The 13,767-nt window shown below is 39.8% G+C and overlaps 1 protein-coding gene across 1 annotated transcript in view; it reads right to left on the minus strand.

Annotated features, from left to right (window-relative positions):
- Positions 1-2,629: 2,629 nt before the first annotated feature.
- Positions 2,630-13,767, minus strand: part of fam98a (family with sequence similarity 98 member A) — an 18,216-nt gene continuing 7,078 nt past the window's right edge. Inside the window, exons 2-8 of the mRNA XM_020599909.1 lie at positions 12,895-13,043; positions 12,357-12,491; positions 8,051-8,232; positions 7,541-7,621; positions 7,330-7,446; positions 5,364-5,531; positions 2,630-3,466 (exon numbers count right to left, since the gene is read on the minus strand). Coding sequence (XP_020455565.1) covers positions 2,828-3,466; positions 5,364-5,531; positions 7,330-7,446; positions 7,541-7,621; positions 8,051-8,232; positions 12,357-12,491; positions 12,895-13,043 — 1,471 coding nt within the window. The 3' untranslated portion in view covers positions 2,630-2,827. The remainder of the gene's footprint in view (positions 3,467-5,363; positions 5,532-7,329; positions 7,447-7,540; positions 7,622-8,050; positions 8,233-12,356; positions 12,492-12,894; positions 13,044-13,767) is intronic.

A 13,767-nucleotide genomic window follows, 5' to 3' on the forward strand; every position in this document is an offset into this window, starting at 1 on the left:
AAATGATTTATAATACGTTGTAGAAATGTGTTTTAAATGTGTTTTATAAAGTTCAGTCCATTCACTTGTATTGTATCACGGGGCAGAATGGCACTTCCAATATGGCGCCTACGTTGACGTGTCGTAGCAGCGGGCCAACCCGCTCAACGCGGCGTCTATGTATATTATGTCTATGGTTAAAACTGCTTTATATAATCTACAACATAAAACCACATGCCAGAACTAACACATTTATATAGAACACCCGACATGTAATATAAATTCAGACATCTTTAAACAAAGAGGCCCACATTCAAAATAAAAGCCCTTTAAGTTTTCCCTTGCCTTCAGTGATATAATGTAGCCCAATTACTTTAACATTAGCCTACTGTATGTTGTAAAGTATGAATCTATGCAGTCGTATTTAACATTTGATAAAGGTCTGTTATTCAGTCACCACCAATATGTAACTCAGTAATGTCTGAAGCCAAATACAACTGATCGCAATTCCCCCCGTTCTCTATTACTCTTGGCATCTATCAGCTGGTCCCAGTGTTACGCCAAGGTGATGCTGCTGATTCTGGACTGAGTACAGAATAAACTGAGAGAAAGTAGGTGTGCCAGTGATGTGTTCCACTTGTGGCACTGCATGGATCTAGAAAAAGCTGCTCCTTCTAGTCAGTCCTGCTTCTCTCAAAAATGCCATCAGTTGCCAGCATTTTAATATAGTTATATGTTACTGATCAGTCCTGAATTTGTCTGTCTGTAGTATGCATTGGTAGGTAACAGTCTTCTCTCTTCTTAGCCAACTAATTTACCCGTCACACTGTTTAGATGCAAAACTTTCAAGCTCTGTTCACCTGATGTCTGAAGCTTCAGATGTGATCATGTGACATTCTTCTTTTATACAAGCTCCAGCACAACCTGCTGACAGTAGTGGAAAGTAACCAAGTACATAAGTACAATTATGAGGTATCTGTACTTTACTTAATTTGATTTGATTTTGTGCTATTTCATACTTTGACTTCACTATATTTTAGAGGCAAAGATTGTACTTTTTACTCCACTACATTCAGTTTATAATTCACCAATTACTTTTCAGAACCAGATTAATACAAAGGTTACAGCATAATCAAAAGACTTTATTGATCTCCAAAAGCTACCCAGGAGTAATTCAAATTCCAAGCATATATGCTTGTTAAAACTAGCACCCCCTTTACCAGCTGCCACTGCAGCAATGCATTATCAAATCATGATATACATTAAATGCTCAATTCTGCATGACTGCTTTTACTTTTAGCACTTTAAGTATGTTTTGATGCTAATACTTTTGTTCTCAAAGTAACATTTTTAGTGCTGCACATTTACTTGTAACAGAGTATTTTTACACTATTGTATTGCTACTTTTACATAAAAGTGGCCATGGTTGCTCATTTTACTCATTTCCAGCCATTTAATGTTTAATCTTGGGTATCTCTAGATTAGCTTTGCACCCATCATAACTCCAAATAGTCTGTACTAGAACATACGTACACCTCATTTTTTGAGCTTTAGGTCACATCTAAGATGATAATTCACCATTGTAACATTGTAGATAAGTCAAAAAACAAGGACAAGTGCCATGTGCTCTTTAAGTAAGGGATCTTGAGTACTTCTTCCACCACTGCCCACTGTGCACTTCACAAGAGTGACGATATGGAGCTTCAGTATCATTCCCCTATCTCTAGCCCAAACATTAAATTTTACAGTTCCCTGCCTTAGAAAACCAGGCCAGTAAATTTAAAAAGTCAGTATTCTCATTTTAAATTTTATTGCTTACTCACCCATGCCTGCAAACATCCCAACATCCACATTTGTATGCATATAATATGCAATGAGCACAACAAGATCACATATTTTAAACATGGAACAAAAGACGTTTCAGTGACATCTACTGAAACAAAATGAAGACTGAAAAGATAAAGCTGTTTTCAGTCATCAAATTTTACTGTAACCTATACTAGAATCCTACATGTAATAATGCTGTTTTTGTCTTATGTCATATACTGTACACGGCAGGTACACCAACACTGAAACCTTATGAACTTTTCCTGTCTTTCCAAAAATGGTCAATGTATTAATATTACATGTCAAAATGAGGGTAAGACAGCAGATTCCACCTAATGGACTCCATTTATAGCAGAGCTTTTGGCTGGAATACTCATTTGGAGGCAAAATAAGGGAACAATAACAACAGAATGAAAAACCAAAATACTACCCTTTATATTAAAGCAATTACTCCAATGCTGTCTTTAGTGACTATTCAGTTATCTGTACACTCACCGACCACTTTATTAGGTGCACCTGTACAGTTGTCTCCACTTAATGCAACACATCCACTCTAACATTTGCGCTCAAAATGTTTGTTTTTGGAGAAATTGTCAAATGTATAAATTCAATTATATGTTTATTACTGAGGTCATAGTTAAAGGTGGTGTTTACTTGACTACATTAGATTCAGGTTGTTCCTAATATTCTGACCCTCTCATGTATGTAGCTGGGGAGGAAAAAAAGACACTTCTGAATATAGTCCAGTACAACACAATTTAATTTATACATTTATGACAATTTCACCAAAATATGAAACATTTTGAGCTTCATGAACACAGATGTTAAGGCAGAAGTGTTGCAGTCAATTGCATACAATAGTACAGGTGTACCTAATAAAGTGGCTGGTGAGTGTATATCCTCATTTGAAATCTTAGTCAAAATTTTACTATGCTGAAAACGTGAAGACGTTACAATAAGGCATTTTAATTCTGTTCACGCATGACAAGTGGATTCTGCTGCCATGCCCCACATTGCGTCTTCAACTAGTGTAGTGTCTGCTTTGATTAAAGCCAGCCTGGTTGTAGTGCTGCCCACCATGTTGGAAGAACTGTTCAAATTGTCCTCCTTGGTTAAAATTCTGCCCTCCCCTCCCTCCCCAGTTTCCCCCTTGTCCTCCACCACGGCCTCCTCTACCCCTGCTTCCCCGACCTCCTCGGCCACCACCTCTCTCCTGATGCCAGCCTCCGTCTTGGTGGTAATTGTCATGGTAACCACCTCCTCCGTGATAACCAGGGTCCTGGAAGCCTCCTTGATTTTTCCCTCCTTCTGTATAACCACTTCTCCCCCCTCCTCCCTGATGACCTCCTGTATCCTGATATTGGCCCTGGCTGTAACCACCTCTACCTCCATCTCCCCAGCTTCCCTGCACCTTCCCCGCTCTGCCACCTCCTCCTCTGCCTCCCCTGTCTCCAGGTCCTCCTCCTCTCTCATATCCTCCACGCCCACCTTGAGAGTAGTGATCGTAGCCTCCTCTGCTGCCTCCATGCCCACCCCCACCCCCATGGTGTCCTCCGCCCTGTGGAGCATCCTGGCGCTTCTGCCAGGACGGCATCTCTGGAGGAGGTGGCTCAATTTCACAGGGTCGGCCTCCCCTGTCTGGCACTCGGCCCATTAGAACCTGAGAAAAGGACACACATTAAATCTTGATACTTTAGAAGGAAGCTTAACAGCCAATACAATCCCATTTTTGTTTGTTCTTTCTGTGAGATACTGGGTATATCTCATGTCTCAGTCAAAGTTCTAAGCCTCTTAAATCAGCTCTGAGGACCGAGGACACACAAGACCATTCTTCACGGAGATTTATGTGAACTGACACACCACTTTATCAGAAATCAGTTGGTGATTAGATGCTTAAGATGAAAGATCTGAGGGGAAAAAAAAACATCTCATATCGTTAATAATGCAGTTCCTCGAGTCCTTTCTCCTTACGTGTTTTCCTCGCATTTTATGTGGCAGGACTACGACACGAGAAAAAGATGCAAGTGAGGGAAACAACGGTGCTTATAAGAAACCTGAGATGTATCCTATGTTTCTCTGAGTGAACATGATGGGTTAAAGAAAAGGACAAAACAAAATACTTAAAACAGATGCTGGTGCTTCAGTCATTTTGGGCTTCTTTCACTGGGTTCCTGAAGCTCAGTTTTTTTTTGGATGAATCAAACTATATTGAAGGTACACCCTAAACCCTGCCTGTCTTCTATCTAAAACCACCTGATTAAATTAAAAACACATAATTTACTAATAACATTTAATTTTTTTTTTTTTTAGAAGGCACACATACACCGATCAACCATAGCATTATGACCACTGGCAGGTGAAGTGAATAACACCGACTGTTACATTGACACCTGTCAGTGTGTGGGGTATATTAGTCAGCAAGTGAACATTCAGTCCTCAAAGTTGATGTGTTGGAAGCAGGAAAATGGGCAAGTGTAAGGATCTGAGTGACTTTGACAAAGGCCAGACTGTGATGGTGAGATGACTGGGTCAGAGCATCTCCCACGCTGCAGGTCTTGGTGGGTGTTCTTGGTCTGAAGTGGTTAGTACCTACCAACAGTGTCTAGGGAAGGACAAATGGTGAACTGGCGACAGGGTCATGAATGCCCATGGCTCACTGATGATGAGGTTGACCTGCTGTAGCTTAAACTTGTCCTCACGACCACTTTTCACTCCTTTTACATAAGTTTTTCACTGAATTGTAGACACATCTGTGCTCTTCCTGACAGTAGAACTGTGGAAGCAAATGGATTCATAGAAGATGCAGAGTGAGCTGCAGTTGACACAAGTGCCAACCAACTGCCTCACTGACTCTGATGTAAACAGCGTTAGGCAGGTGGTCATAATGTTATGGCTGATCGGTGTACACCAATACTGATAACATGGGGCTTTATGTATGCACACGTTTGCTTGTGTTTTAAACATGCAAACGTCTATGTTCTTTTGCTGTTGTGAAGCACTTTGTAACCATGTTTTGTACAGTGCTATAGAAATAGTTTAATTTGTCCTGACAGTCCTAATATTTCCTGTCAGTAACTTATGCCAATAATCAGTTTCTGAAAACTAAGCATTTTTCAAATAAGCCAATTTTATTTGTTTCCAAAATATAAAGTATATTTATGATTAAAGTTTCAATACTTTTGTCTTCAGTAGGAAATAGTGAGCTTGCAGTTGAGAGCCAGCTGAGTCTGTCTCACAATGCCCAACCATTAAAACATACTCAGACATTTAATTTTGGTCTTTTAACAAAATTTGTTTAAATAAAAATATTAAATAATGCCAAACCTATGTGAGTGGAGGCACAAATGCCTCCCTGTCACAGAAATAAATGTCTTTAGTTTAAAAATCTGCTCTAACCTCTAAGTGTTGCCACAGACCAAATCCCCGCACATTTGTTTAGATACATCATTAGAACTCTGACTTTTGCACACCCCTTATAAACAAAGAAACATTAACATTAAAACACTATGAATATCCTGAAACAAAAGAAGGATTTGACTACACGGTGTTTAGCCAACCTTATTGATAGCACAAGCAGTCTTCTCTCTCATCTTGCCGCTGCTTGTGCGTAGGATCTTGGATAAGTCTTGTCGAACAGCAAGGAGGTGGGCAACAGAGGTTTTACTTTTGGTGCACAGGGCAGAGCGCAGTGGCTGGTAAGCTTTGGCCAGCTTTTCAGTATGCGTCTGGAATATGTCATACAAAGGAAGGCCTGCGTCATTTTTGGAAACCAATACATCAAGTATTTTAGTCATATACTGTATGTACAATATGTGATTTGCAGCTAACATTTTTCTTCGGAACATGCCAATTGCTGAAAGCTGTTACTGAATTGATATGTAACTGACATATGGTAGAAAATTTTGGTATGACACAGAAACAAACAATTCATTCACTCATCATTCAATGAATGAGGCCAACACACAATACCTGTGCATGGCCTGAGAGGAGAATCGAGCAGTGTTGCTGTCCGTATAGGTCAGAAATGCTGGGGTGGCCACACTCATATCAGAATATGCTCAAAATTAGATCTGCAACAATTAGTCACTCGATATGCTGCTGGTCAGAAAATGATTCTACAGCTATATTTAAAAAAAAAAAAAATCACTTAATCTTTCATATCATTTGTCAAGCAGAAATGTCAAACATTTGACAGATCAGCTTCCAAACTGTGAAGCTTTGCTGCTTTTCCTTCTCTTAAACCAAGTATATTTAGATTTTAGATTGTTGCTTATAAAACAAGCCATATCATGACACCTTGAGCTTGAGAAAACCATCACCAGCATTTTTCACTTTTAACCAATTTCATAAAAAATTGAGAATCATCAGATTACCTCATAATGAAAGTAATCATCAGCTGCAGCCCTCATCAAGTTTAAACTTAATTCATAATTAAGTCCACAGCAGGCAGTGTCACAATGCATCATAAACAGCTGACTCAGGATCTACCTCATGTAATTCCATCTGTACTGTTTACATACTCATTTTGCACATGCATAATTGCACACTCACTGCTGAGTATTTACACTCCACGGCTCCCACGTAGCAAATATTCTCTCTGCATTATATTGTGTTCTTGTTGTATTTTTGTTTGCTCCCTTCACTTGCTGCTTTAAAGTGCCTTAGATTTGTGATTTTACTGCCTATTTAGATTTGTCATGCTCATCTACTTTACATTTCACTTGTATTATGTGGCATTCATGTGGACGGCAAAATGCACCACCGGCAGTAAGGATATTTTGTGCATGAAGGAAGCACCACTAACATGACAAAAGCTTTTCCTTCAACACTGCATGAATCTAAAGTAATGCACTGCGCTTGATGTGCTGTGATCTCACAGCCACAGTAATGGTACAGCTCACCTCAACATTAGCGATGTCTCACTCAGATAAAAAACACAGAGAAGCTGATAATTAATTTAAGGTAAACAAATGTTGTGTACAAATTATTCTAACATATATTTTACTTAGATACAACTTCAGAGAGCACCCCTCCACCAATGGTTCATCCCCCTTCCCCAGATACCCCCCATGAAGGGAAACAAACATTTGTGACACATTTCACAGTTTACTGATTATAGCCTTATTATGCCAAGAATAAAGGCTCATTTTTGTTCATGGAATTTCTTCCAAAAAATATTGGAATCAGAACCAAGAATCAACAAGAACTGGGCTTGATAAGCAGAAACAGAAGTGATAAAACTGAAACAATACCCAACCCCACAGGAGGCCTTCTCCAGCTGGGGGGTGTCTACATTTGGCCTTTTTAGTTTTCCATACCAATTGATTCCTTGTTAAGCAAACTGTTTACTAATTCATCTCTCTCTCTTAGCAGGACAAAAGGCAGGCCCACATCGAGAGTGGCCAAACTATACTAAGGCCACCACAAGGTGTACAAAGTATTCTCGTTTAAAATGGCTTATTTGTGTTTCATCAAAACATCGTACCCTTTTCAGATTTAGGAAGATCCCAAACTGCCCCATACCTTTGCTCTGTCAGACCATCCAAAAGACTGCACTGTCACATCGAGGCGTTTCAACATCATCTTCCTTCTCACTTCATACTCATTTACTAGTGCTTGGTTTATAGCTTCAATTCTTTCCTGGAAAATGATAAGCAAAAGAGAAGAGTCATTCACTTGTGCCATGTTCCCCAAACTGCATTACCTTTCTCCATAATTTAATAACAGTATTTACCAAGTGCACAGGTCCAAGGGGCTTCCTCATCAATGGCTCCCCTACATGAGTCGGCGGGACACGGCCTATGGCTTCCTTCAGCTAAGAAAAATTAGACATACAATATGTTATAGCACTGTGACAAAATCAGGAAGATGTAGGTTTCTTCTCACTAAGACTACTGATAATATTTGCTTATACTATATAATGTTATATTTTCTTTGCCAAAACATGCTAAGCTAAATAGGCACTTATTGTGAGGACAAACAATTCTGTGAAACAAGATCCCGACCATCATGACACACAAAGGTCACAAAAAAACATGTGGTTTGCCGCTCTTGAAACCAGTTTAAACAACCCAGAGATTCTAGGGTAAAGGACACATTCAACTGTCAGTCCACATGTTGTTTCAGTAGCTGTTGTCAGGACATGAATGAGAATGGCCAGCTTGAAATACAGGATTAACCTTACAAGATGCTGTTCAGTTGTTGTGAGTGTACACCATCTCTGTGTGTAACCAGACCAACTGACCTTCTTCTCTATTCCACTGAAGAACTGGAACATGCTGATGTTGGCAGGAGGCTTGGACATGCCCAGCGCCATGCAGATACCCTTCAGTTCCTGAAACAAGGGGCTGCCTGACTCCTGGGCTTTCTTCTGAGGCTTGCTGACCAGGATCATCCTTGACGCCTCCAACTCAGATACCAGAAAGGCTGACATAGAAAATGGACTTGATCAAATTCTAAATGCTTCGAAAACATGCTTAAGTTTCAGAAAGTCATATTTAAAACCATGTCAGAGCCACACAGTCCATTAAATAAGACCAACTTTGGGGAGGGTGGACTGGCATAAGCTTTGTCACTGAAAATAAATGAAAAAGCAAAAAAGATTTTAAAGTTCAGTAAAGATTTATGAACTCCATCTTTGTTGCTAAGGCAGTGCCAAACATTTTAACACATCATAAGAACAGAAACATCTTATAACACTGACTGTTCTATTTAAGTGAGCACGTAAGGGCTGGTGCAGATGACAAATGTTGTGATATGATTTAATCGTCTAAGACCACTTTCTTTGATCTGAGAGGAGCATGTGAAGGTGAGATAACACTGACATATGTGGTGTCCCAGTACAACACTAAGGTAAATGCTGTTGGAAAAAAACAAACAAACAAACAAACAAAACAAAAAAAACCTCCAAAAGTTCTGTTCCAGTGCTCCAAGTGGGCCGGTGTGCAGTACTGGCACTTCTACTTTTTGCTCTTTGTCTTGCCAGGACCTTTTCTTGTGTATGGCCACTTCTCACAAGCTGCTGGTACTCTCTTCTGCCCTCTCTATCAGCTCACTTGTCTCGCCTGGACAGCAGCCAAGAGCAGACAATAGGAGCAGGGGGCAGTGACATGAAGCTGCAGTCACGGAGTATTTAAGAGCTTTCTGCTAGATACAGTGTGGAAGCTGGGGGTTTAGCTCTTCTAAAAGGGATGAGTTTTTAGGCCCCATATAATCAAAATACCTTTTTAAATCAATTCTAATCATAATGAAGAAAAGAACTATAGCCCACACACCAATTTAATGCTCCAACAAATGCTTATTCAGGTCAAGCTGCCATGCCAACGACATTTCCACATTAAGTCTTCATCAGGTATTCACAACAAACAAAAACGTTTGACGCCCCATCTCATCTTTTCCTGTCCTTTAGGCCACTTCTCCTGCCAGAGCACTAGGGGAGTGCGCTGCTGTATTAAGGTTTACTTGCACAATTAAGGTCTTTGCAATACCTATGGTTCACAAAGTATATGACTGGTCTGTTTTACTTTGAACAGTGCACTCTGAATGGAGGCAACATTCATGCCTTGAAGAAGCATCTAATATGATAACTGCACACTCCTGAAGTGGATCATACCATTTCTACTGCCTGATATGAGCTGCCTCCACTCAGCAGCGCACAGAATTGATGGTATGAACGGACTGTGAAGCTGACTGACCGACTTCACCTGCTATCAATGAAGGCTGTCATGAATAAATAAATTATTTTAATTACAGGTAATTTTAGATCATTAAAAACTTTATTTAAACCTATATTTGTTTTATGGCCAATTAGAGTTAGCACAAAAAGCAGCCATCCCTGGTAGGCTAGTGGTTGAGGCCTATCAGGGATGGCTCAGGGTTCGAATCAGGGTTGCGTCAGGAAGGGCATGCGGCGTAAAACACGTGTCAAATGTCAACATGTGAGTCGTCAGTGTGACAATTTGCTGTGGCGACCCCTACACGGGAAAAGCCGAAAGTGACTTTCTTTCTTTCTTTCGGAGTCAGCACAAAAGGTAGCTTCCAATAAATGGAAAGTCAGTTTAACACTATCCTTGACTCTTTCACTCCAGACAAGAATGCTGGCTGATCCTTGTGTTGATCCTTTTACCCTCTTAATCCATCTCTACAGCTAAGAATAACATGAGACTATGTGACATTCTTTGGAAATAAAATGTTCTATCACCCCTTATGGCCTTGTATAAGAAAAAAAAAAAGACACTGTTTTACAATATTTCATTGATTATAAACATCATTTCAGTCACATAGAGCTCATCAGGCATCAACTACTACTTCTCACCTCTGCTCGGCCAGCAGAAAAAGGCTGCCATTACTCATAGCTTGTTAATGTGCATGACTTACTTGTACAGTACTAGTTAGTTCATCAGATAAGCCAAAAATACTCTAGATTCCATATAATAATTTGTGCATTTATATGCAGTATATCCTCAGTCTCATCTTCATATTTGGAAATTATTTCAGGTGTTTCTAAAGTTTATTCTTTTCTAGTTATGCTGTTACTATATCTAAATTTAAGCACAGGTATCACCACAATCATCCTCATTCAGAGGAGAGCATCAACAGCGACACAGGTCCGTGGAGAGATGTGAATGTTTCAAATTTGTTGGACATTTTGGGACAAGCTATCAGAGTTGGAAGAAACAGGTCATAACCAAGTTTTCTGAGGAAAATGTGCAATTTGCTGGTCACACAAACAACAGTTATGTAGGAGTGAACAATATGTATCATCTGCAATATCTTGCCTTAATGTGTGAGCTGACATTATTGAGTTATGTCACTCATGTTTCTAAAACATGCCTTGAGAGGTCACACATTCAATGCGTCATGTAGCCTAGCAGCATAGACTACTACGCATGCACATGGAGAGCACACCCAGTGTGTACATGGTCATGCACCACAAGTTACTCTAGTGTAGCTGCCTAAAAATGCATTCGAAAAGTTAAAAATGAGTGAACAAATAGCGCCAGGATACAAAACACAGACACCAAAAGCATCACGGTCTATGCTAGAGGTGGATCATCCTCATTCACACGAGGTATGTGGCTTTGAAAAGAGGGATGCTGCTCAAAAGACTACAACCTGCAAACTGTCAGAAATCAGTTGCTGTTAAAGACAGAGTGACAGCTTGTTTGACCTGCAAACTTAGCACCACACAGAATATGAACAATATGAAAAGCTTCAGGAGTCTGCTGTCCATGACAGGACTAAACCAGCCAAGTTACCAACACAAAAACACACTCGGCAAACTTTAGCAGAATCATTTTGCGAAAGTAATTTCAATGTTTGTGTACCGTTTTACTTGAATGCTTCAGTTTTAAGTAAATAAATATGGCCTTTTTCCTTCAATGTTGTTTCTATTAATATCATCAGGAAGCAACAATTAATATTCTATTAACAAGTGTGACCCAGTAAACACACCTCTGAAGGACGCAAAATATCGTCTGCTTATCATTAGACAAAAATCCCAGAATGTATAGATATCATTTTATGTCAATATCACACATCCCTGCTTACACGAATTTCACATTTCAGTAAAATCTGCACATACATGTTATTTTAGGACTTCAGCAGTATTCAAATAGGAGCTGGATACATGTCACAAACATGACTGAACCAACAAAAAAGGCTGGACAGAGCTATACTGGGAACTGAGTGAGAAGGCTTGACAGAGCTATACTGGGAACTGAGTGAGGTCGCCACTCATGATATCAAAGCCCGGTTACATTAGCATTCTGTTCAAAGGAGTTACCCAGAATTCAGCCCCAGAAAGGAAGTGATGTCAAGTGTCCTGTCAGAGGTAATAAATAAACTTTGGTCCCACAGGCTATAAGGAGTCCAACAGTGATACTGCACTTTGTAGTCTGACAGTGAACTATTGCTCTAAACCAGATGATGGCACATGCTAAAATTAGGACATCTCTTTTCCCAATAGCAGCACTTCAGTGAAACAGGAGCTTGAAATCTGTCTGTTGTGTGGCCTTCAAATGAAGACCGGGACACAAGCTGGATATCTGTAGACCAAAAGTGTAATACAAACATACACTATCTTTATAGAAATGTCTGGGCTCTTTTTTGAAACATGTGGGTATGCACAGGCTGTCCTGGATTTACATCTCTCTCCCTTCTGTTACTTTTGTTGCAGCTATTATAATAGGGCAATACCTTTATCACTTTTAGAAGTACACGTAGTTTGGTGAGCTCATGTAATTCTAAACAACTGTATCCAACAGAGGTCTAATCAACCGGATAACTGACAACACCTGATGTAGCTGCAGAGACTTGATCTGCACACATGCTGCTTGTGCTGCCATCTAGTGGTGGCCGCATGCTATGTCTGAGCTAAGTGAACCAACTGGCATTGTGTTAACCCACTGAGCTAAAGCCCAGGGCAGCATGCCATGTCCACACTTTCACATTAGCAGCCAACAGGTCAATGCAACAATACTGTTTAAGATAAGATATTAACTCTTGAGTTTGTGTTTCACTAGAAATGTTGAAAAGTGCTGTTATCATACTGAGAAGCAGCAGACAGTCCGTCCTGTTTAAGAGCCTCTGGGTGATGTCTCCACTGGTGAGGACAGTGTAAGGACAGGCGAGTTCCGACAGCAGACCGCTGACCTCTAGCTGGAAGCTCTCAGCCTCACTTGTACCTGAGATGAGTATAGGGACAAATATATCCAACATTAAATTTAAGCAAAAAAGCCTAGTTGCGTTTGCAACAACGCAGGTCTCAACCACACACCCTCACGGTACAAATACCGTTAACAGCGATTATATACGCCCAAATGTAAATTTTTACCCTCTTCTACCATTAGGCCTGTTTAAAAGCTTAGTAATTTTAACCTAATAACATACTTATTTACCCATGACACCTAAACCACAGAAGGTCGCATTTTATTTTTCATTTCTTTGCCATCATTATCAACATTCAACTAGCAAGAAAAGGACACGTTAACTAGAACCATTTTTTGTGCAACTCTACTGTAAGTATAGATACTTTCTCTTAATTCTCTACAAGCAGCAACTTCACTTAATAGTGGCGATATGTCTCACAGTTGGTGGCATGGACATTCTCTTCCAGCAGGCAATAGATTCTAAGCTCTGAGACAATCCAGGCGCAGAGCTTAGTAAACTCAGGTGAGGCTGCTCCTCCACACACAGCAGAATCTAGAGCTCCTTCCTCTAACAGAGGACCTTGGTACCTGCAGGGACACACACACACACACACACACACACACACAGAGGTCATATAAAAACACAAAACCATATTCAGTGTAAGCCTCAAATATTTGCTCGCTTTCCAAGATTCAGTTGAAATGTTATTTGTATAGCATCGCTCATACAGGTTCATGCAATTCAAAGGGCTTTACAGAACACAAAGTTTAAAAACAATTAGCATATAAAGACAATGAGACTAATAACAAAAATGACTGGCAAAACATAATTACAATCAAGCAAATAAAAGAAAATAAGTAAATACATTCAAATTACTGGTACAGCATGTCACTGTGGTACAGCTGTGACCATGATTTGTCTGCACCAGAGTCAAAGTGTTGCTGAATATTTTTACAATCTTGCCATTTTAATCTTCATAGTATTACCTGTAAGATCTATGCAGAGTTTCCAAGTTTTTGCGTTTTCCACAAAACACTGGTTATTATAATAAAGAGTAAACACTGCAATATGGGGGACACTACGCCCTATGATCTGGGAACACTTAATAATAATAAACTTTATTTCTAAAGCAGTTTACAGCTGACCTAAGCACAAAGTGCTGTACAATACCGAAAAGCCAACATAGAACATCATAGCAGTCTATAAACAAATAACACACCATTATCTCTGTAGAGAACTCAAAGCATTAAACGTCAGATAAAAAGGCCTGCCTAAAAAGATGAGTTTTTAAAACTGACTTAAAAATCGATA

Source organism: Monopterus albus, unplaced genomic scaffold (assembly GCF_001952655.1).
Source record: "Monopterus albus unplaced genomic scaffold, M_albus_1.0 scaffold43.1, whole genome shotgun sequence".
In the NCBI taxonomy this organism is placed as follows: domain Eukaryota; kingdom Metazoa; phylum Chordata; class Actinopteri; order Synbranchiformes; family Synbranchidae; genus Monopterus; species Monopterus albus.